General features: G+C 45.9%; 1 protein-coding gene across 7 annotated transcripts in view; it reads right to left on the minus strand.

The window, feature by feature from the left end:
* The window catches only part of SLC2A9 (solute carrier family 2 member 9), a 524193-nt gene that overhangs the window by 271274 nt on the left and 230061 nt on the right, over nucleotides 1–22858 (minus strand). For all 7 annotated transcript variants that reach the window (XR_011030521.1, XR_011030522.1, XM_068277492.1 and 4 more), the window contains exon 9: nucleotides 21475–21585. Coding sequence is in view for 5 of the 7 variants with exons in the window: in XM_068277492.1 (XP_068133593.1) it covers nucleotides 21475–21585 (111 nt within the window). In the remaining 2 variants the exon portion in view is untranslated. The remainder of the gene's footprint in view (nucleotides 1–21474; nucleotides 21586–22858) is intronic.

A 22858-nucleotide genomic window follows, 5' to 3' on the forward strand; every position in this document is an offset into this window, starting at 1 on the left:
CGCCATACCGCCGCACACCCGTCGAACCAACTTCGGCCCGACATCTTGCGGCATGCGCTATCGGCCATGCGGCCAATTTCCGTCCCCAAATTGGTCACTTTATCGGTCGGGCATGCACTTGGCGGCAGCAATTTTCACCCAATTTGATTATAATAATTCAATTGGATGGTCGATTGGCCGCCAAGTCGCCTGATATATGGCCACCTTACTGTCTGCAATTTTTGCTTTTTTCATCTGTGACAGCTCAAGGAATAAATATACACAGCATTCAGTGCATGGTTTAGGGTTAATACTTGTACGAAGTATCCATCATTTCTCTTGCATTATTGCACACACTTTATTAGTTTATTTAGTGCTAAAATAGAGTAAGGAACATTCCTTGTTAGGAGTTGAACATTAAAATGTCAGCCATCTCCAGAAAGTACAGCATTAAATGTACATGACTTGACAGACAAGTTAAATACCTGTCAGTGCAGAAAGCATCCTGTGGTGTGAGCACCAGTTCCCATAACTCATGTACTTCTATAATTCTACAGAAAAAGGATGCATGCATAATTCAGACTCCTTCCCAAAATGTTATTTAGCTAGAAATTGAGCTTTCTATGTGCTTTTTTCAAGAGCGATCATCCTTGTTCCTAAAGGGAGAGTCTAGGCAAAACCATTTAACCTTTGGGATGGAAAGGAAAGCAGTGTTCTCCTAAGCTCTCAGACAAACTATGTCCCGACAGGGGACCTGACCTAATGTACAGAAATTGGTGACGTGGAGAAGTCACCTGGTTGATCAGCTGGGTGCATCAAAGATTCCCCCTCTCTGTTGTGGGCTATACTGCTGGGGGAATCTTTGATGGTGGGGGGAACTTTTTATGATTTGTGCACTATGGGCCTGATTCACAAAGCGGTGCTAACACAGCACGCTAGTAAAAAGCCCTTTATCACGCCTAAACTCAGTTTAGGCATGATAAGTTTAGGTGTGATAAGTTTAGGTGTGATAAGTTTAGGCATGATAAGTTTAGGTGTGATAAGTTTTTAGGCGTGATAAGTTTAAGCACCAACTGGGTTAGCACCGCAGTGCACAGCTGATCAAAAGTTTTGCGCTAGTAAAGTCTGGTGCACTTTGCATAGAGTTTAATGACGCTGCTTTGCGTGCGGGACTTTGCCCGCGATCTAAACTTATCTAAACTTATCATGCCTAAAGTTATCATGCCTAAAGTTATCATGCCTAAACTTATCATGCCTAAACTGAGTTTAGGCATGATAAAATGGTTATCACGCCTAAAGTCTTTAACTGGGTTATCACCGCTTTGTGAATCGAGCCCAATGTGTTCTATTTTCTTGACAAAGCTCTTTTCATAGAGTGAAACTGGTTCTAGTTCAATGACACTCGCACTGTTACCATTGTAAATACAGCACCTGTTTCTACCTCAGCTTTATACCTTCTGTGAAGGCAGTTTATGGCTAATATACTACTATGTAGAAGTAATTTGCTCTGATGGTGAATGGAGCTCTGCACCAAACCATTCACTGTACCAAACCATTCACTGATATATTAACAGTACTTCTATATGCCATATGCCTGAACTTGCAATTTTACTTATACTCTGTTGTAGTGCGAATAGTTACACCCAAGTATTTGTTGGCTTGCTTAGCCACCTGGGGGGGATCAGCAAGGACCTTTCATTACACAGCAGGATATATTTTTAAATCTCTAATTGTATTCACGTTCACTAATTGATGTGAGAGTGGCCTATATCCACATATTAGGTCACTCTTCATTTGTGTATATAATTTTATTCAGAAACCTGTTGACCACGGGTGTAAAACTATATGCACCCAGCTGATCAACCAGGTGACTTCTCCACGTCACCATTTTCTGTACATTAGGTCAGGTCCCCTGTCGGGACATAGTTTGTCTAATTTATTACCTGTAAGCGTATTCGGTTTGTTTGTGTTCTCCTAGGCTCTCCCAGGCTCTTCTAGGCGGGTGCTCCACCCAGCTAATTTTGGTGAGCACCCGGCTGTCATCAGCTTGCCTCCTCATCCTGTTCCTGTGCTGTAAGCGAAGTTGTGCAGAGAAGCACGGGCCCTGCATTCTTCCGTGGTGCCTTACTCGGCTACTTTTTCATGCCACCCTAGATTGTTCAAATCGCAAATAATAATTTATTTTGGCACTCCGCAACGCGTTTCGCAGGTATAACCCGCTTCATCAGGCAAGGAGTGCAAGCTCAAAAAAGGTCCAGTCCAATAGTGGCAATGCGCCTTGCCACTATTGGACCTTTTTTGAGCTTGCACTCCTTGCCTGATGAAGCGGGTTATACCTGCGAAACGCGTTGCGGAGTGCCAAAATAAATTGTTATTTGCGATTTGAACAATCTCGATTGTCCATCATTTCAGGAGGTAAGTCCACCTGTACTCCTCCTTTTTAGTTGTTTTTAGATCACTTTAACCTGCCTGGCGCCTCTGTCCAAATTTGCACAGTATATAGTCCACCTTGGGTGGAGGGGACTGTCCCCTTCTTTCTATCTACAGAGAGCGACTTCTTAAACCTAAGTGGGGTCAGGTTCTAATGCTCCCCACCTGCATTTCAAGTGGTTGCCTATGTGGTAACCCGTGTTTGTGAGTATATCCACATCTGTTAATTATTTTGCCAACTATTGTTAGACTTACTGCACTATATTGGGCTCTCGGTTTTTCTTTTTGTTTCAAGTTTTCATGCCACCCAGCTGGAAAAAAAATTCTGGGGAGAACATTGGAAATATATAGAACATGACACAGGTTTTTATAGCGGGCAGTGCCCCCTTCACGTCCTGCTCTTGGTGACTCCATCACTAAAATAGCAAATGATTGGAAACACCCTTAAAAGGAAACAATATAAGCAAGAGGTTTTGAATCAGAACAGTGGCGGACAAAGCCAACAGTGGGCCCCTGTGCAAAATAAATGAAAGGGCTCCGTGTGATTGGCCATAATCATAAGAGATAATGCGTTGGATCCAAATAATGTAGATAACATATAAGTACATGAATCTAGTTTACATTCTGTAGGCACTGTTTTAGTGTTTAAAAAAAATGTGTAAATACAAAAAATACCCCTCAGTACTACACGCTGCTCGTAGTAATAGCTGATCCCCTCCAAGCGCCTGGTAAAACTTTATTCTAATTCATTTTCACTGTTTTAGTGTAGCAAACATTTCATACTTGTGTATGACTGGGCCACAAGCAAATATCACTGTTCCTCCTGGAGAGAGAAATACACAGAGAAGGGCCTGCAGAATAATCATGCCCTAACTGTGAGGAAGCTGCAGGGGCCCTAGAGGGTACGGGGCCCCTGTGCGGCTGCACTTCCTGCAAAGGCCTATGTCCGCCTCTGCATCAGAATGATACTATTTATTGACTAACTTAGAGATAAATAAAAAGTAAGCTTTCGCCTACTAAGCCTTCTTCAGGCTTAGTTCCTGTATATTAACAAGATGTTAAAACACACAGCTTACTGTATATACACTGGACACTCAGAGGAGAAACATTATTTTGCAAACATAAATAAATGTCATTAGCTGCCCAGTGATATCTAGTGTATATAAGTTGTGTGTTTTAACATTGTGTAACTATACAGGAACTATGTCTGAAGAAGGCTTTTTAGCCAAAAGCTTACTTTTTATTTACCTTTAAATTAGCCAATAAACGGTATCATCCTGATTCAAAACTTCTTGCTTTTACTAATTTCCAGCAGGAGCAGGGCAATGCAACAACAGCAGCAGGTGTAACGTGTGCCAGGAGCATGGCGGACGTGGCACGTGGCATGTGTATAGGGCACATGTACGTGGCACGTAGCGTTGGTGGTACCATGGCTGTAAAAAAGTTGTGAACCAGGCAACTTAGTTAGTAATAGTTAATCAGGAGGAGCCAGGAGGTTGTGGTGGTGGTGTTAAAGGGTGGTAAGGCAGGCATAGTGATTTCCAGCCACTTCAAGTCCACCTCTTGCCAACAACAGGGAACGACTCACCCAACAGGGTCTGGCGGTGGTTTTTCCTTGCACAGGAAACGATGGAAGGAGCAGAGGAGGCCACTGAGGACTGGCTGCCTGAACAGGCCTCAATGTGGACAGGAGTGGCAGAGGGGGTTCTGGTGCTCCGAGTCTGACCACTGCCAGCACCAGCTTGCTTCAGCCACATGATGTGGGGTACTTGTACTTTGTTAAAATCGGGGTTGGACTTTAAAGCAAATTAGCACGGAGTGACAGACAGCAGAGTAGAAGACACTAGTGCACATCAACTGTCGCACTGACACCGCTCAGCACAGCAGCACTGCAGTTCTGTAGTAAGCTAACACAGTAGTACTACTCTAACAACTAACCAGCACTGACCCAGGGCCCAATTTACCATAAGGCACTGTAGGCACGTCTGGTGATGGAAAGGCGGCTCACTCCCCTCCTCGAGCGACCCCTGCCCTCCTTCCCTATTCAGAGTCCCTGGCGGAGCATAAATGTGAGGCTACTCACCCAGCTCTTGGCATTCCACTGACGAGATCTCCCATCAGTTGGGGGCGCCTTTTTAGCTACTTAATACTGAGGGTTATTCTGGATACCTTATGCTAAGGGACACCTGTAGCTACCTGTGATGGGCAAGGGAAGTAAGGGAGAAGTGACAGCTGGGCCAGCCAGCACACTTGCGGTGTGGTTCAGCGTGTGTTCGTTGGTTCATGGAGGGCGAATTCTAGGGTGCCAAGACATCCGTGCCTATAGGCTCCAGCAATGTTAATCCGGGCCTGCACTGACTGCAGTACTAACTACACAATAACACAGTAATCCTATTCCCTAACCTTTACTGTAGCTAAGGCTAATACAGGGGAGGACTGGCCCGGGGGGACAGGGGGCAATTGCCCCCCGGGCCGCCCAAATCTTAAGTAATTAGGGCCGGCCGCTGCTATACGCAGCGGCCGAAGACATACCACAGGTGACAGGTTCGCAGTGGGGATCGCAACCTCGCGCGATATTTCCCGGCAAGTTGAAGTATCCAATCAAAGAAGGGGCTGTGGTGTGCCCTTGTGCGTGGCTAAGCCTGCGGTGGATGTGAGCGGCACAAGGACACAAATAGCTTAGGTCCTCTCCGGCCCGGTGGGTTGACCCTGCTTGACTCTGCCCCCCGCCTGGAGCCATTGCCGCCCGCAACGTGCTGCTGTGCCTGCGGTGTCATCGGAGTGAGCTGTCTAACTCTTTAGCTTTCTGTGCTGGGGGCCTGGAGCTGTGGCTACGAGTGGCTGGCTGGAGGAGTCGGACACAGTCCTCCCCTGTGCTGCTGTGCCTGCGGTTCATGGGAGTGAGCTGTCTCACTCTTCAGCTTTCTGTGCTGGGGGGGGGGGGGCCTGGAGCTGCGGCTACGAGTGGCTGGCTGGCTGTCCTGGCTGGAGGAGTCGGACACTCTGGGGGCTGGGAGTCGGAGATGCCACCTATAGCTGCTTGCTGCTGTGGAGGAGGAGGAGGTGTAGGACTGAGGAGACAGGAGGATAGAGGAGGTCGGGTCCAGGTTGCCAGAGGAGAAGGTGGTTTTTATAAATTTTGTTTCTGTACTTCTTCTCCCTTCTTGTCACTGAGTTACTCACACTTTGCTGCCTGCCTGCTACTGCTGTCAAATTCAATTCTCTGCCCAGGCCAGTGCCCTCTGAGTTTTTTTTTGTGTGATAATCATCCCCATTCTGACCCTGGCCTGAGGGGGAACGTTTTTTCTTCTTGTGGTGTGATTGGTGGCAGGGGAGGGGGGAGGCAGGCAGTTAGGCAGTTAGGCACTGTCAAACAGGTAGTTGGAGGGGGCTGGGAGGCAGCGGCAGCGAACAGCTGACTGCAGAGCTGCAGCAAGGGACATGCTGGGAACTTGGGGCTGGACGAGCCCTGGGTAAGTAGCACTTATTTTCATAAAAAAAAAAAAAGCCTGATAACTCCTTTAAGGTTAGGCATCAGACACAGACAGGTAGATTGTGCGGAGAAATGGGGTTAGGCATCAGGTACATAGTGTGTGTGTGTGGCTGGGGCTGTTAGTCATCACAATTTGAAGATTTGCACACAAAAAAGATATGGCTTTGGGCTGGGGATACCGTGAAACGGGCCTTTAGTTTGTGTTGTCCCCCCAGGCCAAAAGGTCCCAGTCCTCCCCTGGGCTAATAGCAGGCCAGCAGCTGGCCTGGTCTGTGTATAGCACACACACAGACACAGGACCTAGTAGTAATAGCAGCTGCTGCAGGCCTGCAGCACACACTCTGACTGTTAATGAATGAAATCAAGCTATCTACCTAATAAACAATACTACAATAGTCACTGAAAAGCTTTAGGTTTATCACTATATACAGCACTTGCTAGGCCAGCAGCACTGGAGCATTTCTCTTAGTGAGCAGTCACAAGCAAGGACGAGATTTCTCATCATGGCACCCCTCCTTAACCTCCTTGGCGGTAATCCCGAACTGAGTTCGGGCTAAGCCGCCGCGGAGGATTTCTCATGCCCTTGTGGGCTGATTTGCATAATTTTTTTCGTTACACGCAGTTAGCACTCTTGATTGTGATGCAGCTAGCACTTTGCTAGCTTCGTGTACTGCCCGATTGCCACCTCTCCGCGCCGATTCGCCGCTACCCACCGCGCCGCCCCCCCAGACCCCTTGCGCAGCCTGGTCAATCACAGCCAGGCTACGCTAAGGGGTGGATCGGGACTCCCCCAGACTCCATGACGTGGATGACGTCATCCCAATCGTCGCCATGGCAACGGGGGAAGCCAAACAGGAAATCCCGTTCTGAACGGGATTTCCTGTTTGCTCTGATCACCGGAGGCGATCTGAAGGGGTGGGGGGATGCCGCTGCACAGCGGCTATCATGTAGCTAGCGCCAGGCTAGCTACATGATTTAAAAAAAAAAATGCTGCAGCGCCCCCCCTGGCAATTTTATTGTAATGCCAGGGGGGTTAATATACAGGGGGGGCTGGCCAGGGTTCCCTTCTGTGATTGGGTGCTAGGGCTTCTGCTGGGAGCCCCCTGATTGGCTCAGTGACATCAGGAGGGGCTGGCCAGGGTTCCCTTCTGTGATTTGGTGCTAGGGCTTCTGCTGGGAGCCCTCTGATTGGCTCAGTGACGTCATGGACGTCATCTCCATTGTTACAGTATCCAGATTCGGATATTCGACCGGATATCCGAATTCCTACCCGGATACTGCTGCAAATCCGGATACCGCATTTCAAATTTGACCAGATATTCGGAAACCGAATCCGAGGTCGGATAGTGGAAAAATTTAAGATTATCCGGGTAGTTCGGAAATCCGAAATCCGGATGAGCACCTCTGGTTATTTTGCATACCTTTTTGCAATCTTCACTATGATCTGATATGACACAAATGAAAGTTGCAAACTTTTACCTTCCAATGACGGACACTTTTTACAAGAATCCTGTCCTGGTTTGATAGATCACACAGGTGCTTCACTGATCTCCATCCTTATTAAAGGTAACCTAAATCGAAATAAAAAACAAGTTTAACTTACCTTGGGTTTCTATCAGCCCCCTGCAGCTGCTCTGTGCCTGCGCCGTCACTGTGCTTTCCTCTAGTTCCCCACAGCGCCCCTCTTTCGGCCGGGTGACTAGGCGACTCATCGGCCATTGTGCATCCCCCGCCTGCCCATCCTTGATCTTGCTTCCATTGCCAGTAGCGTTCTGTACATGCGCAGTAGAGATTTCCCTGTACGGCGCCGAGCGCTCCCATCCACTGGAGTGCGGTCAAGAGTCCGGAGCTACGTTACCAAATGAAAGCACGGGATTGGAGGAACAATCAGTGATGGCGTGGGCAAAGGGCGGCTGCAGGGGGCTGGAAGAAACTCCAGGTACATTAAACTTGTTTTTTAATTTGGATTTAGATTCACTTTAAGGCTCATTCACGATAGGGGTGCTTGCTTGCGATTTCAATTTTAGATGTGAACAAAGCCTACGGGCTCATTCACACCTGGTGCATTTTTGACCTTCTTTCGAGCGCAGGCGATTTTCAAAATCGCCCACAAAACGCTTGTGCAATGATTCTCTAGGAGGAAGGTCATATCAGTGCGTTTCGCTGAAGACTGCAAAAGCGCTTTGCACAAAATTATAGTGCGCAGTGGCGTGCTGGGAGGGGGGAAAAATGTTCAAAAAATCAAAAATCGCTGCCGTCAGTGATTTCGATTTTAGATGTGAACAAAGCCTGAATGAGGGAAACTGTGAGTTATTCTACCAGTACCAGCCAGCCAATATCCACACTAAACAAAACTAACTGGGCTGTCTTTTTATATTCTTTGTCTACTAGATGTATACCAAATATTATTGTGAATACAGAGCTGACGATAAATACTGTGCCCGAACACAGCGCAGCAACAGTCAGATTGTCCTATTAGTATTTACTGCCCTTGTTCCCAAACTCCCTTGATCTGCTGTGTTATGAATCACAATGTTCCGCAGCCATGACTTCTTCTAACGTCTTGTATGCTGTAACAAAAGCATCTCAATCATGACAAAAAGCATTCGGTCCTGACAATAAGGCCACCGTGCCTTTATGAGAAAAATAGATATAAATGCATTATCCCTCCAGAGACATGGCAAAAGTTCACAGAACGTTCTAACAAATAAAAACGAGGTGAGGATTATGCTCGGGAATAAATAAAGGATGACTTCTGTGAACTTTTACTTTTCTGGGACTTTGAAAGAAAGTGATTTCAAAACTTAGTTACATAAGAGGCTGAATTGCTCAAAAAAATTGCCCTGTTTTTGGATTTGTAATGGGAATATATTGACATGTAAATGCCTTTAGATAAGTCGGTGTAGTGAGTCACAGCATCTCGGCTAGAGGCTAAAGGACTGTACACATGGTATATTTTATCCCCCGTGATGATAGGACATGTCACATGACAATGGGTGGATTCCTGGGAGGGCCATAAAGGCCCAGGTCTTGAGCGACTGCTGCCCAAGGGAGTGACAGGATATAGAAGAAAGGTAGGGAAGAGAAAGCTGAAAATGGATTAAGGAGGCTACAAATGGGGACTGGAGAAACACATGCAAAGGAGGAGCAGCTGCTCAAGGGAGCTGTACAGGAAGCAGCTGTACATGGATGGTACACATAGAAGTGGGGGCAGCACAAGGAATGGGAGGAGCTGCTGCTCATAAAATGGGAGCCACTGGAAATGTGGTTTTTGGTTGAAAAAATATAAATCCAGCTATGCCTATGACTAGTGTTGGTGTTCGAATACCACTGTCAGTACCATTTCAGTACTGAACAAGCATACAGGGTCAGGGGGAGTTCAATCACTACTTGCACTTCATGGCACGTTTCTTGTGACTCCGATACTTCTCTCTCTTACCCGGCTTTGGAAGGAGGAAGTATCTAAATCACATGAAACGGGGCGTGAAGCACAAGTGGTGACCTCCCCCTAACCCTGTCCACTTTTTCCCTGCTGAAATGGTACTGACGTGAGGTGTTCAGCAGTATTTGAGTGCTCTGAATTCATTATTCTGAATTCAAACCCTACCTATGACACTGTTGAACGGTGAAATGACAGACAATGAACAAGCACTTTTGTATACTATCGATGTCCCTGCCTCAGTTTCACAATGTTTTTGTATAGCAATTGTTAGTAAAATTGTTACTCAAAAATGATCACTTAAGGCCTCGTTCACATCTAGGGCGCTTTTAAGCGCTGCTGCGCAACGCTGACACCATGCGTACCACCGGAACGGCAGAAGGGCATAGACTGCCCTTCTACCATTCACATCTACTGCGCTGCGCAGCAGTACGATGGGCTGGGAAGTGCTTGCGTACTGCTGCCTGCATTTTGCCCGGAAGCGCAGAGGCGATCCCATCACTGTCAATGGATGGGATCAGCAGCGCAGCGGGCAGCGGCACAGATGGCGTGCGATTGGATGCGCTGCGTTCGGATCGCATGGCCATCTGCGTTAGGTAGATGTGAACGAGGCCTTCCAATTTTTAAGCAACAATTATTGAGTGTCCATCACCGGCGAACAGTTCGGGCCATCTCTGTGCCTGACCCACCACTCTCGCCGTTCATGCCACTAGCTGTGACGGCAGAGCTCCGTGAGCTGGTCAGGAGCTGATTTAAATGGCTCCTGACTGACTCACAGAACTCTGCCGTCATAACGATGGCAGAGCAAATGGCCTGCGGCGATGGGAGAGTGGCACAATCGGTGGCAGCGGCAGGTTCGTGCGGCACAGTAATTGAAATGTATGCCCTGGCAGAAATGAGCAGGGCGTAGATTTCAATTACCACGGGCCGGAAGCAGTTAAATAAAGAAGGGCTAAGTATAATTGGATATTATTACAATTTTCAAGGTTAAAGTAATTTATGTAACACTTCTTTACATTATATATGGAAATAAAGCAGCATCATTAGCAGCTATTTGCAGGTGAGAACTGCCATCATTGCCGGGGGCATAGCAACATGTAACGCCATCTAGTAAGCAGTAAATAATAAATGTGACGTGTCAAATTGAGACTCGCGAACGCTTGATCAATGCGACATTGCAGAGCTGCATTCAGGCATTTTTTAATGAACAAATTGTGCGATTAGGATTTTTCACTCATCTTGGCTTTAATAAGTCAACCCCTTTGAGATAGGAGATGATGCCCTTGCCTCTTGGCGGTATTAATGATTGATACATACATCTGTCCCATGATAACAAGGATCAGTCCTTTTATATTGTTTAAACATTTGGCAACAAAATATCGTACAGAAAGTAGAATTCCATGAAGCATTAAAAAGAAAAAAAGAAAAATAGTTACTGCAATACATTTCCAGAAAAAAACTCTCCCTTGCTCAGAATCCTTTATGGAAGTTGAGTTGAATAAGTTTTCTCAGCCTCTTAAACATTAGTGTGTTTTGTCCGTACTTAAAATGACCTGCCAGAAGGCAGAGGCGTCACTAGGGTTGGTGGCACCCGGTGCGGAAATTCCTGGTGTCACCCCTCTCTCACCTTATGAACCTCCAACCTCACCAGGTAGTAACATTGCTTGTAATGTAAATATGATCACCATGTGGCCCTAGTGGCCGTTGAACTCCATTATCAGCTCAGCATGGGGCAGCCTGAAGGCAGAAGAGCAGGAGGGGAGTTACATCAGGCACTAGCCTACTCTGTATTTACATAGCCTACTCCACTCTCCCTTAGCCTGGAGCTTGGTGTCACCCCCTCTACTGGTGACACCTGGTGCGGTCCGCACCCACCGCACCCCCTAGTGACGCCACTGCCAGAAGGTGTGTTCTATACCTTTTGCTGTGTTAACATAAATAAGCAAGTCCCCAAAGGCGGACTCTATTGTTCCTCTGAGTGTTGCAGTTTGGCTCTTGGGCTCAGATTTCATCAGAGAGAGATCTGTCTCTTGATCGCTAGATGGGCACTTTTAGTCAAGCAATTTGTTTCTCTAAAGCTGTGTTTCAAGTTGAGAGTCAAGCGGACAGTTTTTTGTTTGTTTTTCTGCATTGCAAAACTGACAGTGAATGTATCCTATCTATATATATAATAGACGAAGTGCCTCAACCTTCAAACAAGAAGAAGAAGTACTTTGCATGAGAAAATTTATGCGTGTTCAAACACCAAGTTTAAGGCCTCTTTTCCATGGACTGTTGAGCTGTGTGCTCAGCAAGCAGTTACCAGGCAGCAGTGAGCAGATACCAGGCAGCAACAAGCAGTTACCAGGCAGCAGCAAGCAGTTATCAGTCAGCAGTGAGCAGATACCAGGCAGCAACAATCAGTTACCAGGCAGCAGCAAGCAGTTACCAGGCAGCAGTGAGCAGATACCAGGCAGCAACAAGCAGTTACCAGGCAGCAGCAAGCAGTTACCAGGCAGCAGTGAGCAGATACCAGGCAGCAACAAGCAGTTACCAGGCAGCAACAAGCAGTTACCAGGCAGCAGTAAGCAGTTACCAGGCAGCAGCAAGCAGTTACCAGGCAACAGCAAGCAGTTACCAGGCAGCAGCAAGCAGTTACCAGGCAGCAGCAAGCAGTTACCAGGCAGCAGTGAGCAGTTACCAGGCAGCAGTGAGCAGTTGTGAGAGTTTGAGAGCCATTTCACTGCCTATTCATAGTCCATGGAAAAGAGGCCTTACCCTAGCAAGTCTGACATTGCAAATCTGGCCTAATTGGCTATTCATGAGGCAATGCTCATGCAAATGCATGCACAAACCAATACCACAAAGCAGTCACCCTGCTACATGCTACATTAGCACTATCCGGCTTAGTGCACACCAGAGCGGTTCGGCAGCGTTTTGCGATCCACTTGCGGCTGCGGATACGCTTGGGTAATGTATTTCAATGGGCTGGTGCACACCAGAGCGGGAGGCGTTTTGCTGAAACGCATACTCCCGAGGTGAGGCATTTTTTGGATTGCGGAGGCGTTTCTGCCTCCAATGTAAAGTATAGGAAAAACGCAAACCGCTCTGAAAAACGGCAGTTCAGAGCGGTTTTGCAGGCGTTTTTGTTACAGAAGCTGTTCAGTAACAGCTTTACTGTAACAATATATGAAATCTACTACACCAAAAACGCTTTACAAAACCGCAAAATGCTAGGTGAAATGCTACAGAAAAATAAGAAAAAGGGTTTCAAAATCTGCTAGCATTTTGCGGATCTGCTAGCAGTTTTTGGTGTGCTCCAGGCCTCCAGGAGCGCCACGGGGAGGATTCCCAATGCCCCCTTTTTATACAACTGGGGGGACCGCAGGGTCCCAGGCTCTCTCACTGCCTGAAAACCACAGCGGCACCCCGAAGGGGGAGGCAGGGTGGCGTGGTCGACCCCCCCCCCCCCCAAGTGTGGCCAGCGCCGGGGAGAGCCGTCTGCACCCAGCTCCCAATATTAAAAACAGGCACCTACCTTGGTACTTATCCGTTAGCCGGGCGCATCCTCTAGGTGGCGACAAAACTCCACCAGAGTTACATCTTTCCCTACTATCCATGTCGGCCTGGAGGAGGAATAGTAATTAGCGCCACCTGCCGGATGCGCCCGGCTAACGGATAAGTACCCTTACCTTAACGTCCATTGCGTTCTGCTACATGCGCATTAATTTGGGGGCACCACATGAGAAAGGAGAAGCATGGGTCACCCCGAGCTTTAGAGTTCAGGGCTTGCTCACATACAGCACTCCAGATGGGGGGGGGAGGACAGGCGCACTCACTCCAGGGTCCACACCACCGGAGCAAGCCATCCACCACCTGCCTCCAAAGGATACAAACTGCACAAAATGCTTTCCATGAGAAAATTAATGCGCATGTAGCAGAACCCAATGGACGTTAAGGTAAGTGGCTGTTTTTAATAGTAGGAGGTGGGTGCGGATGGCTCTCCCCAGCGCTGGCCACGCTTCGGGGGGGGGGAGGGGGGGTGCGGGGTCGGCGGCTGCGCCACCCAGCCTCCCACTCCGGGGTGCCGCTGTGGTACCCAGGCAGCGAGAGAGCACTTTGCAGTATTGGTTTTTTGACCCTGCATAGTTTGGCATGCGAAAGCAAATGCATATTTGCATGAGCATTGCCTCATGAATAGCCAATTAGGCCGGATTTGCAAAGCCAGACTTGCTAGGGTCAAACTTGGTGTTTGAGCACGCATACATTTTCTCATGGAAAGCCTACTTCTTCTTGCTTCAAGGTTGAGGCACGTACTCTATTAGATAGATAGATGCGGCGTATGCTACGACGCGGGTTGGCTAGTTTTATATATAGGAGCCGTTCACACTTGTCAGCCTGGATCCACTGGATCCATTGCAGTAAACTGACCACACTTCTGTACAGTCTGCGATAATCCTGGATAGGCGGATGCGTTCCCCATATAGCCTATGGTGGTAACACATCTGCCCCCGGTCTACAGCAGGACCACAGCAGCCTATCGGCACAGACATTACACTGTCCACGCGTGATCATTTTTTAATGCCACAATTCGTTGTATTTCATGTGCTAGTTGTAAGATGGGTTTAAAATGCCACAATTCTTTTTAGTGCATGTACTCTGCCTAGTTACGTTTGAACTCTGGATAACGTCTCCCCATTACTCGGAGTCTGTGGTGTGTGATGTTTTAGCAAACCAGTGGTCTTATCTATTTGTCATAAATTAGCTAGCATCCCTGTGAGACCCTCCTGAAGTTGTAATTACTGCAGCTGATGACATTTATTTATGTCTGCAAAAGAATTTTCACCTCCAAATTTCCAGTGTATATAAACTGTGTGTTTTAACATCTTGTTACAGGAACAAAGTCTGAGGCCGGGCGCACACATAGCAGAAACACTAGCGTAGCAGGAAACGCTGCGTTTTATGCAGCAATGTTAGTCTATGGGATGCAGAAGAAGCTGTGTTTCAATGCGTTTTTACAGTATGCGTTTTGCAAAAGCTGGTAGGAGGATGGCTGCCAAAACACACATAATGAAAGTCTATGGTAACACATATGCATTGAATTTTGCATGCGGTTTTTTTAATGCTCTTTTCATAAAAAAATTTAAGATTTCTGACGTGTTCCACTTCCTGTTGTCTTCCTAGTGATTTGAATGAATTTAAATAAAAAAACGCACACAAAACGCATATGCTTTTTACATTAGCGAACCGCAAACTTATTAAACCACATGCAAAACGCACGAAAAACGCATCTGTGTAAAAAAAAAAAAACAAATGCAAAAGCGCACCGAAACGCGGTAAACACGCAATAGAAAATCGCAAACGCACCATCCTAAAAAGCTACTTTTTCACGCTACGTCATATGTGAACCCAGCCTCAAGAAGGCTTATTAGCCGAAATGTACTTTATGTTTACCCCTAAGTTAGCCAATAAATGGTATCATCCTGTCTGACATCCATGTCTGTAATGGAGATTGCTGCGAGGATAATAGTTGGATCAGGCCTGACTATTAAGGGGCCCATACACTCGTCAGATTGGCAGCAGATAGATAAGAAATGCATCTGATGATCTATCTGATGCGTTTTTAGAACATTTTTTACCAGGATAGAATTCCAATAGATTTCAGTTTGAAATCTATTGAAATTCGATCTGATGGCATTTTTTTGCCATCAGATTTCCATTAAGGCCAATGCAAACTGATAAGCAATCTCATCAGATCGACCTAAATTTTCCACCCTGCAAGTTCGATGGAAATCCATCGAAATCGATCGAAATCGGCCGTCGATCGGTCGATTGGCCAACCGATTTGCAATCGATCGATCGGGATCGATCGGTCGGCCAGAAAATCGGCTGAGTGTATGGGCTGCTTTATGCCTAGCCTGAACACAGAACTGTTCCTTACAGCTTAGAACAGTCCTGTGTGATTAGTATGGATTGGCTGTCCATCTAATGGTCCTTCTATCCATGACTGCTGTGTGCTATGCATACCTGAATGCAGGGGCGTATCTGGGCAATTTAGAGCCTATGGCAAACACTGAAATTGCGCCCTCCCCCATTCACAGCCCCCTTCCCCCCTAAAAACAACAACCCTTATCGCCTGCATGTGTTAAAATTGTCTGTTTTTTGGCTTGGCATATTGCTAAAGTTATTTTTTTGGAAATCTCTCTTCTTATTCCCTCTCTGTACTCTATTCTAACATTAAGCCAAATGCGCCTTATATACAAAAATTAAGTAACCATATTCTCCACATAACAGAACTAATCGGATTTGAGGTTTGAGTGACGAGAGGGCCTGGGGGTAGGCATGGCAGTGAAGCACAGGGGCAGGCATAGCGGCGCAACACATGAGCAGGCACATCGGCACAACACAGGAGCAGGCATGGGGGCCCAGCACAGGAGCAGGCATGACACCCATGTTGCTGCGGCCCCATGGCATGAGCCATGCCTGCACCCCTCTAGATACGCCTCTGCCTGGATGTTTACAGATGCCTCATCCATAGACAATCTATGAGGGGCAGAAGAGAGATCTTCCTCTAAGCAGTACTTTCATCTAACAATGCAATTCAGAGAAACAGCAACATCTTCAGCGAGCAATAGCTACTGTTTATGGGATACCCGTGACTCAGGAAAGCATACACCACTGGAGGAATTAAAGAATAGTAACTGTCTGTGACCATTACTCTTCATCATCAAGTTATACTTAGAAAGGAATGACTCTGTGACAGGGAAAAGCTCTGCTTCATTGAACCATTAAGCGCTTTCCACCCTGTGATTTATGTGCCAGTCATGATAACACACAAGCGGGGGGCAGATAGAGCTTCTCAGTGCCTCCTATTCATCGTAAAGTGAACCTGTCACCAAAGAAATATGGGCACTGTCATTGCTGATTTCTTCATATGTTGCTAGGAGCATGGAAGTATCTTTCATCCTATGGCTTTAAAGTGAATGTAAAGGTAGCCATACATTTAGCAATGTACAGGCAGATTCGACCAAGAAACAAATCTCTCTCTTATGGAATCTGATAAGAGAGAGATCTGTCAGCTGCCCATAGACCACCGGCCCTATTCCCCATCAATTTCATGCTGAAATCGATCTGGAATCGGCCCTGTGCACTGCCTTGCTTGTGCCCCCCTAGTGCCCGCTGTGCCAAAGTGATACATTTCCTGTCGGCGGCCTCCGCTTCTCCCCTGCTACTCCGGGCGCATTCTCTTCTTCACATACACCCACGCCCCACGTGGTCTCCTAGTAAGGGCGCACCTGCCACATCACACGCGTGCCCTTACCAGGATGCCACATGGGGTGTGCGTGTATGCGGAAGAAGAGAATGCGCCCGGATCAGTCGGGGACAAGCGGAGGCAGCAGACAGGTAACGTATACACTTGGGCACAGCGGCGGATGGTTGCGTCGATTGTCGGGAAATTGCACACCGTTCCCGCCGCACGCCCGACCAACGAACTTTGGCCAGACATCTTGCAGCATGCACAATCGACAAATCAACCAATATCGATTATAATAACTGAATTAGATGGTCATCAGCCGCCAAGTCGCCTAATGTACGGCCACCTTAAAGCCGACAAAAAAAAAATCACATGCTTGCCTATGGAGAGGGAAGGCTCTGTATCCTATAGAGCCTTCCTTGTCTTCTCTTGCTCCTCTCATTCCAGCGTTGTCACCCCATTGGGTGCACTCAACCAATTGGTCGAATACATGCCTGTGAGCCCTTGGGAGGCTTCGGAAGCACTCATGTCTCCGAGTGCTTCCGAAGATAGACGGCTCCGTACGGCACATGCGTGAGATCGCTTCCACTCGCGCATGCACACGAGTGCTTCAAAAGCTGCCCAAGAAATTAAATGGGGGTGGCAACATTGGAACGAGGGGTGCAAGAGAAGTCAGGGAAAGCTCTATAGAATCCAGAGCCTTTCACTGTCCATAGGTAAGCATCTTTTTTGTTGGGGGGAGGGGAGGGGCGGCTTTCAACTCACATTAAAGTGCAACTGAAGTAAGAGGGATATGGAGCCTGCCATATTTATCTCCTTTTAAGCAATTTTAGTTGCCTGGCTATCCTGCTGTTCCTCTGCCTGTAATACTTTTAGTCATAGACCCTGAACAAGCATGCAGCAGATCAGGTGTTTCTGACATTTCCGTCAAATCTGTCAAGATTAGCTGCGTGCTTGTTTCTGGTGTTATTCCGAAACTACTGCAACCAAATAGACCAGCAGAGTTGCCAGGCAATTTGCATTGTTTAAAAGAAAATAAATATGGCAGCCTCCATATCCCTCTCGCTTCAGTTGTCCTTTAATGTTACTCACTTTACTAGCGCATGCCAGCAAATTTTAGAACCAGTATTCACTAGAAAACCAGCAATAGCAGCTCTCTAAGGGCAGGTACACAGTAACAATCGCAATAGCAAACGCTAAGTGTTCGCTATTCCGATTTGTTCAACTTTTTCCAAGTGATTTTCATACCAATTTTTAAGAAGTGCACCATATTGCTTCCAAAATTGCTCAGAAAATGCTACATGCATCATGTTTGCGATTTAATACAAATTGCAAGAGCTGTAGTGGAATCATCCTCGCAGGGTTCCACTGTCATAGTGCCACTGGGTCCCATTCCTTACTGCAATCTTGACATGCATGTTAGGTTCACTTTAAACTAAACCAAAGACAATAATAGCAAAAGGACTAATGGTGTGTACACACTTGAAAGATAAATGAAAGATCTCAGACCAATTTTTCCCCCTTCCATGTAGTATGAGAGCCATACTCTACACAGTCTATTCTATGGAGCTGAACTCCACATCAGACAGAAATCTTTGCAGGATGCTGCACACACAGATGCTGTACACATTCAAAAGATCAGTATCTGCAAAAGATCCGTTCCTGCAAAAGATCAGTCCTTGCAAAATGCATTCATAGGCCACATACAGACATCAGACCATAGTCTTTGGAAAATGAAAGATCACAGACCAATCTTACCACCCTTCCTGTAGTATAAGAGCCATACTCTACACAGTCTTTTCTATGGAGCTGAACTCCCCATCAGACATAAATCTTTGCAAGATGCTGCACACACAGATGCTGTACAGACACAAAAGATCAGTATCTGCAAAAGATCTGTTCCTGCCAAAAATCCATTCCTGCAAATTGCAATGATAGTCTATGAGATCTGCAGATCATCATACACACATGATTTAACTGACATTCATCTGCAGATCTGCAGATCTGAAAATCCATCCTGGTGGATCTGATCTGCAGATGAATGTCAGTTAAATCATGTGTGTATGATGATCTGCAGATCTCATAGACTATCATTGCAATTTGCAGGAATGGATTTTTGGCAGGAACAGATCTTTTGCAGATACTGATCTTTTGTGTCTGTACAGCATCTGTGTGTGCAGCATCTTGCAAAGATTTATGTCTGATGGGGAGTTCAGCTCCATAGAAAAGACTGTGTAGAGTATGGCTCTTATACTACAGGAAGGGTGGTAAGATTGGTCTGTGATCTTTCATTTTCCAAAGACTATGGTCTGATGTCTGTATGTGGCCATAGTCTATGACATCTGCAGATCCTCATACACACCTTGTTTAACAGACTTCATCTGCATATCTGACAATCATCTGCAGATCTGAAAATCCATCCTGGTGGATCAGATCTGCAGATTATCTGCAGATGAATGTCTGTTAAACAAGGTGTGTATAAGGATCTGCAGATATCATAGACTATGAATGCATTTTGCAAGGATGGATCTTTTGCAGGAACAGATCTATTGCAGATACTGATCTTTTGCATGTGTACAGCATCTCTGTGTGCAGCATTTAGCAAAGATTTTTACCTGATGGGGAGTTCAGTTCAATAGAATAGACTGTGTAGAGTATGGCTCTCATACTACATGGAAGGGGGTAAAATTGGTCTGATATCTTTCATTTATCTTTCAAGTGTGTATGTAGCATTATACTTACCTGGGGCTTCCTCCAGCCCCCTATAGCCCATTAGCTCCCTCCATGTTTGTCTGGTCACCTTTGTTCTGCTGCTGTGGAGTCCGCGATCCAGCCAGGTTGCGCACCACTGTGCATGCTCAGTTATGGCCACGTATGTCCCTCGATCATGCTCCCATAGCTGAGAGCGCTCTGCACAAGTGCAATTACAATCTCAACGAACAGCCGAGTAGTAGACTTTACACGACTTACAGCAGTTGGTATAAATCATTTTGCTATCATTGTCTCAGGCTCAGTGATGAGTGAAAATGCAGATATTGTTATTGCATTCATTTTCACAAAAAAAGTAAAATTCAACTTTCAAGCTAAAAAGCATTTGAAAAACATTTTGTAATAAGCTAGTGATTTTTTACGTTTTTTTAAAAAAGATTTTTCCCGTTAAAAGGTGTGATTTTGTGGCGACTTTTTGTGTGTGTGTGTGTGTGTGTGTGTGTGTTAAAAGGAGCATGCAAACCATATTGGAAGCTAAAGTTCCTCCTAGTATAATAAATGTTAGCACTTGTCTTGGATGCAGGACATGCATTTTTCAGTCTGACAGAGGCGGTGTATGCCTGTGCGATTAACCATTCAATTGCAACGTGTTTAGGGACGCGCAGCCTTTCCCCCCACCTTTCTTTAACTTTGTAACTATGTAACTGTCAGGTTAGCTGCTCCCAGCCCCTCCTCCTGAGTTTCCTGTTTGCATAATAAGTAGTAGCAGATTTGCATATGATTTGCATCTGAATTGAATGCAAAGTGTGCAGAAAATCTATTTAGGTGCTTCACACTGAGCTGGTGGTCATTTCAGATGCAGTCTTAGCGGTATACGCAGGCGTTCTCCTCGGTGTTAAAAGGAGTGTTTATTTTTTTTGTTTTTTGTTTTTTGTGAATTTTCGCATCAGGAAAAAACTGCTGTATATTCTCGATTACAAGTCGACCTCGTGTATAAGTCGACTCCAATATTCAGCCTTCTTAAGCTGGACTTTTTTATTGACTCGAGTACAAGTCTACCCAGCAAAGTTAATGGCTGCACTGGGGGACCAGGATGGGTAAATGACTGCACTGCATACAGTATTACAGCCATTAACCCCTCCTGGTCCCTTAAAGTGAACCTCCAGACTAAAAATCTACTCAGCAGCACTGAAAAGGCTTGCTGTTTCTTTAACAGTTTCAGAACTTTGTTTTTCTTACATAAGCTTTATTTTTTTTAGCTTTACAAAAGATAAGCTTCACCCCATCAAAGAAAACTGCCCGGGCTTTTTTCCCTGATGCTGTGCAAAGCATGATGGGATTTCCTATGTTGCTATTTACGTTGCCTAGCAACTGGGGGGGGGGGGTGATCAGGACAGTTGGAACTATGGCTCATTCTCCCTGTCACCTCCTTTCAACCAACAAGATGGCTATCCTCATGAAATCAAACATTTGCCTGTTCTTTTAAAACAGGGTGGGTAAGAGATTATATTACCTATCTATTTTAATTAACATAACTAATGTAACTTAATGACAGTATGTTTGTTTAGGCTGAAGTTCCTCTTTAAGTGCAGCCATTAACTCCTTCAGGCCCTCAAGTGCTGCAATTATTCACTCCCTTTTGCTGCAATTATTCACTCCCTTTTATGCAGCCCAGTATTTTTTCCTGCCCCCTTTCTTGTTAATTGTTGTGGCCAGGACTTTCAGACCTGTGTTTTCTAGGCATTTCCTTTGCAAATGGGAAGGTCACTATTAGTACACACATTACTCAGTGTGCTCAGTGTTGCCAGTGACTCAAGTATAAGTCGACCCCTATACTTTTATGAAGTGAATCAGAGCTAAATTTCTAGATTTATACTTGAGTTTAGTATACAGTATTTTACTTTGACCATATTGCAAAAATACAATGTATTTTCGTGAACATATTCTCAAAATGACAGTTTTACAAAGTAAGACAAGACTGAGGATTAGAGAAGGTGTTGAAATATTGTTTAGCCTGAAAATCATCAATGGGATTGGTGCGGTATAAATTACCCAGTGATAGTATTATGTGTTCCAATACACAGCTTTGGAGTACTTTAGAGTAATACCTTTATGGTGTACAGTCATTTTCTTTGAAGAGACGCAGAAGATGTAATGAGGATCAGTTAATGGCTCAGACATTTTACTTACTGATAAAACAGCTGCCAGAATCTCAATGCCGCCCGTGGATAATGTAATGTACGGGATGGTACTAGACTGTATTCCAGCTGCTCCGAATATATTGTTTGTGTAGAACCATATCTAGAATAGATCAGAGCAAGCAGATTAGAAAAGGAGAATTATGAATTAATTACTATATTCAGCAAACTTTTCAAATTAGGTTTACTGCTTTTGACATTGTTACGTTGTGCAGCTCACTCACTGTGGCCACAATATCAATAAACACTACTCAGTGGCTGACCACACCCTAAACCTTACACCGCTCCTCAGGGGCGGGTCTTCCATGAAGCAACGTGACTCACGTGCTTCCGGGCGGCAACAATTAGAGGGTGGTAAGAGGCGGCTCCCCTTCTCGAATGTCCCCCCCTCTTCACACTCCCTGTCTCCCCCTCCCTAGATGTGCGGTGCTGCTTCACTCACCTTCTCTCAGCGTTCCAGCGAGGAAGCAGTACTTCACGTTTGGCTGGTGATCCTATTGCTAATCTGCTGAGAGCGGGTGAGTGATGTTGTGCCAGACAGTGAAGCAGAGGGAGGTAAGCATAGTGCCAGTGCCTGCAATGATGTGTGTCTCCTCCTCATCGATGTGTGTCTCCTCTCCGCATACATCGAGGAGATCCACGCTCCTTTTAGACTTAAAAAGAAGCAGACCCTTAGAACTTTCCTGCACTAAAGCCTTATCTTTCCATTCACTTTTTAGGAAACTGACTGAATTAGACAAGCTGATTGGCAAGCAATTAGGCCTGGAACCCACTGAAATCAGCAAACGTGAAACGCAACCGCTAGCGTTTTGTCTGAGCGGTTTGCAAGCGGATTCAGGCGCGTTTTAGGTCGCTTTTTGCAACATTGTATTTTTTTGCTCAGCGGTTGCGTAGCGTTTTGCGTTCGCGTTTTTATCCTGATTGGTCCTGTGAATTATTTTTCATTTTACATTTTACAGTGTGCTGAACCGCAAAACGCTAGCAAAACCGTTCAGTTTAGGTTTTGCTGAGCATTTCTGCTAGCGTTTCAATACTTTACATTGAAGCGCTAACGCTCCCAAAATGCTGCATGTCCTGCATTTGCGTTTCTGGGAAACGCAAACGCTCCTGTGGAAGTTGCCCCATCCATTAACATTAGCCCAGCGTTTTGGCAAAGTGCTAGCGTATCGCAGCGCTGCCAAAAGCGCTCCTGTGGGTTCCAGCCCTCATGCATGGATAACAACTCTTGCTGTACTGGAAAACTGAAAGGGATTTCAGATAATTTCTTAGCAGGGCTAGTACTATACGTGTATATGTTTATCTCATAATGCCACATGTCACTTCAAGTACTTTAAAGTTCCCATGTACATAGCCCCCAACTGTCCCTCTTTTGGAGG

This window comes from Hyperolius riggenbachi, chromosome 1 (assembly GCF_040937935.1).
Source record: "Hyperolius riggenbachi isolate aHypRig1 chromosome 1, aHypRig1.pri, whole genome shotgun sequence".
NCBI classification, from domain to species: domain Eukaryota; kingdom Metazoa; phylum Chordata; class Amphibia; order Anura; family Hyperoliidae; genus Hyperolius; species Hyperolius riggenbachi.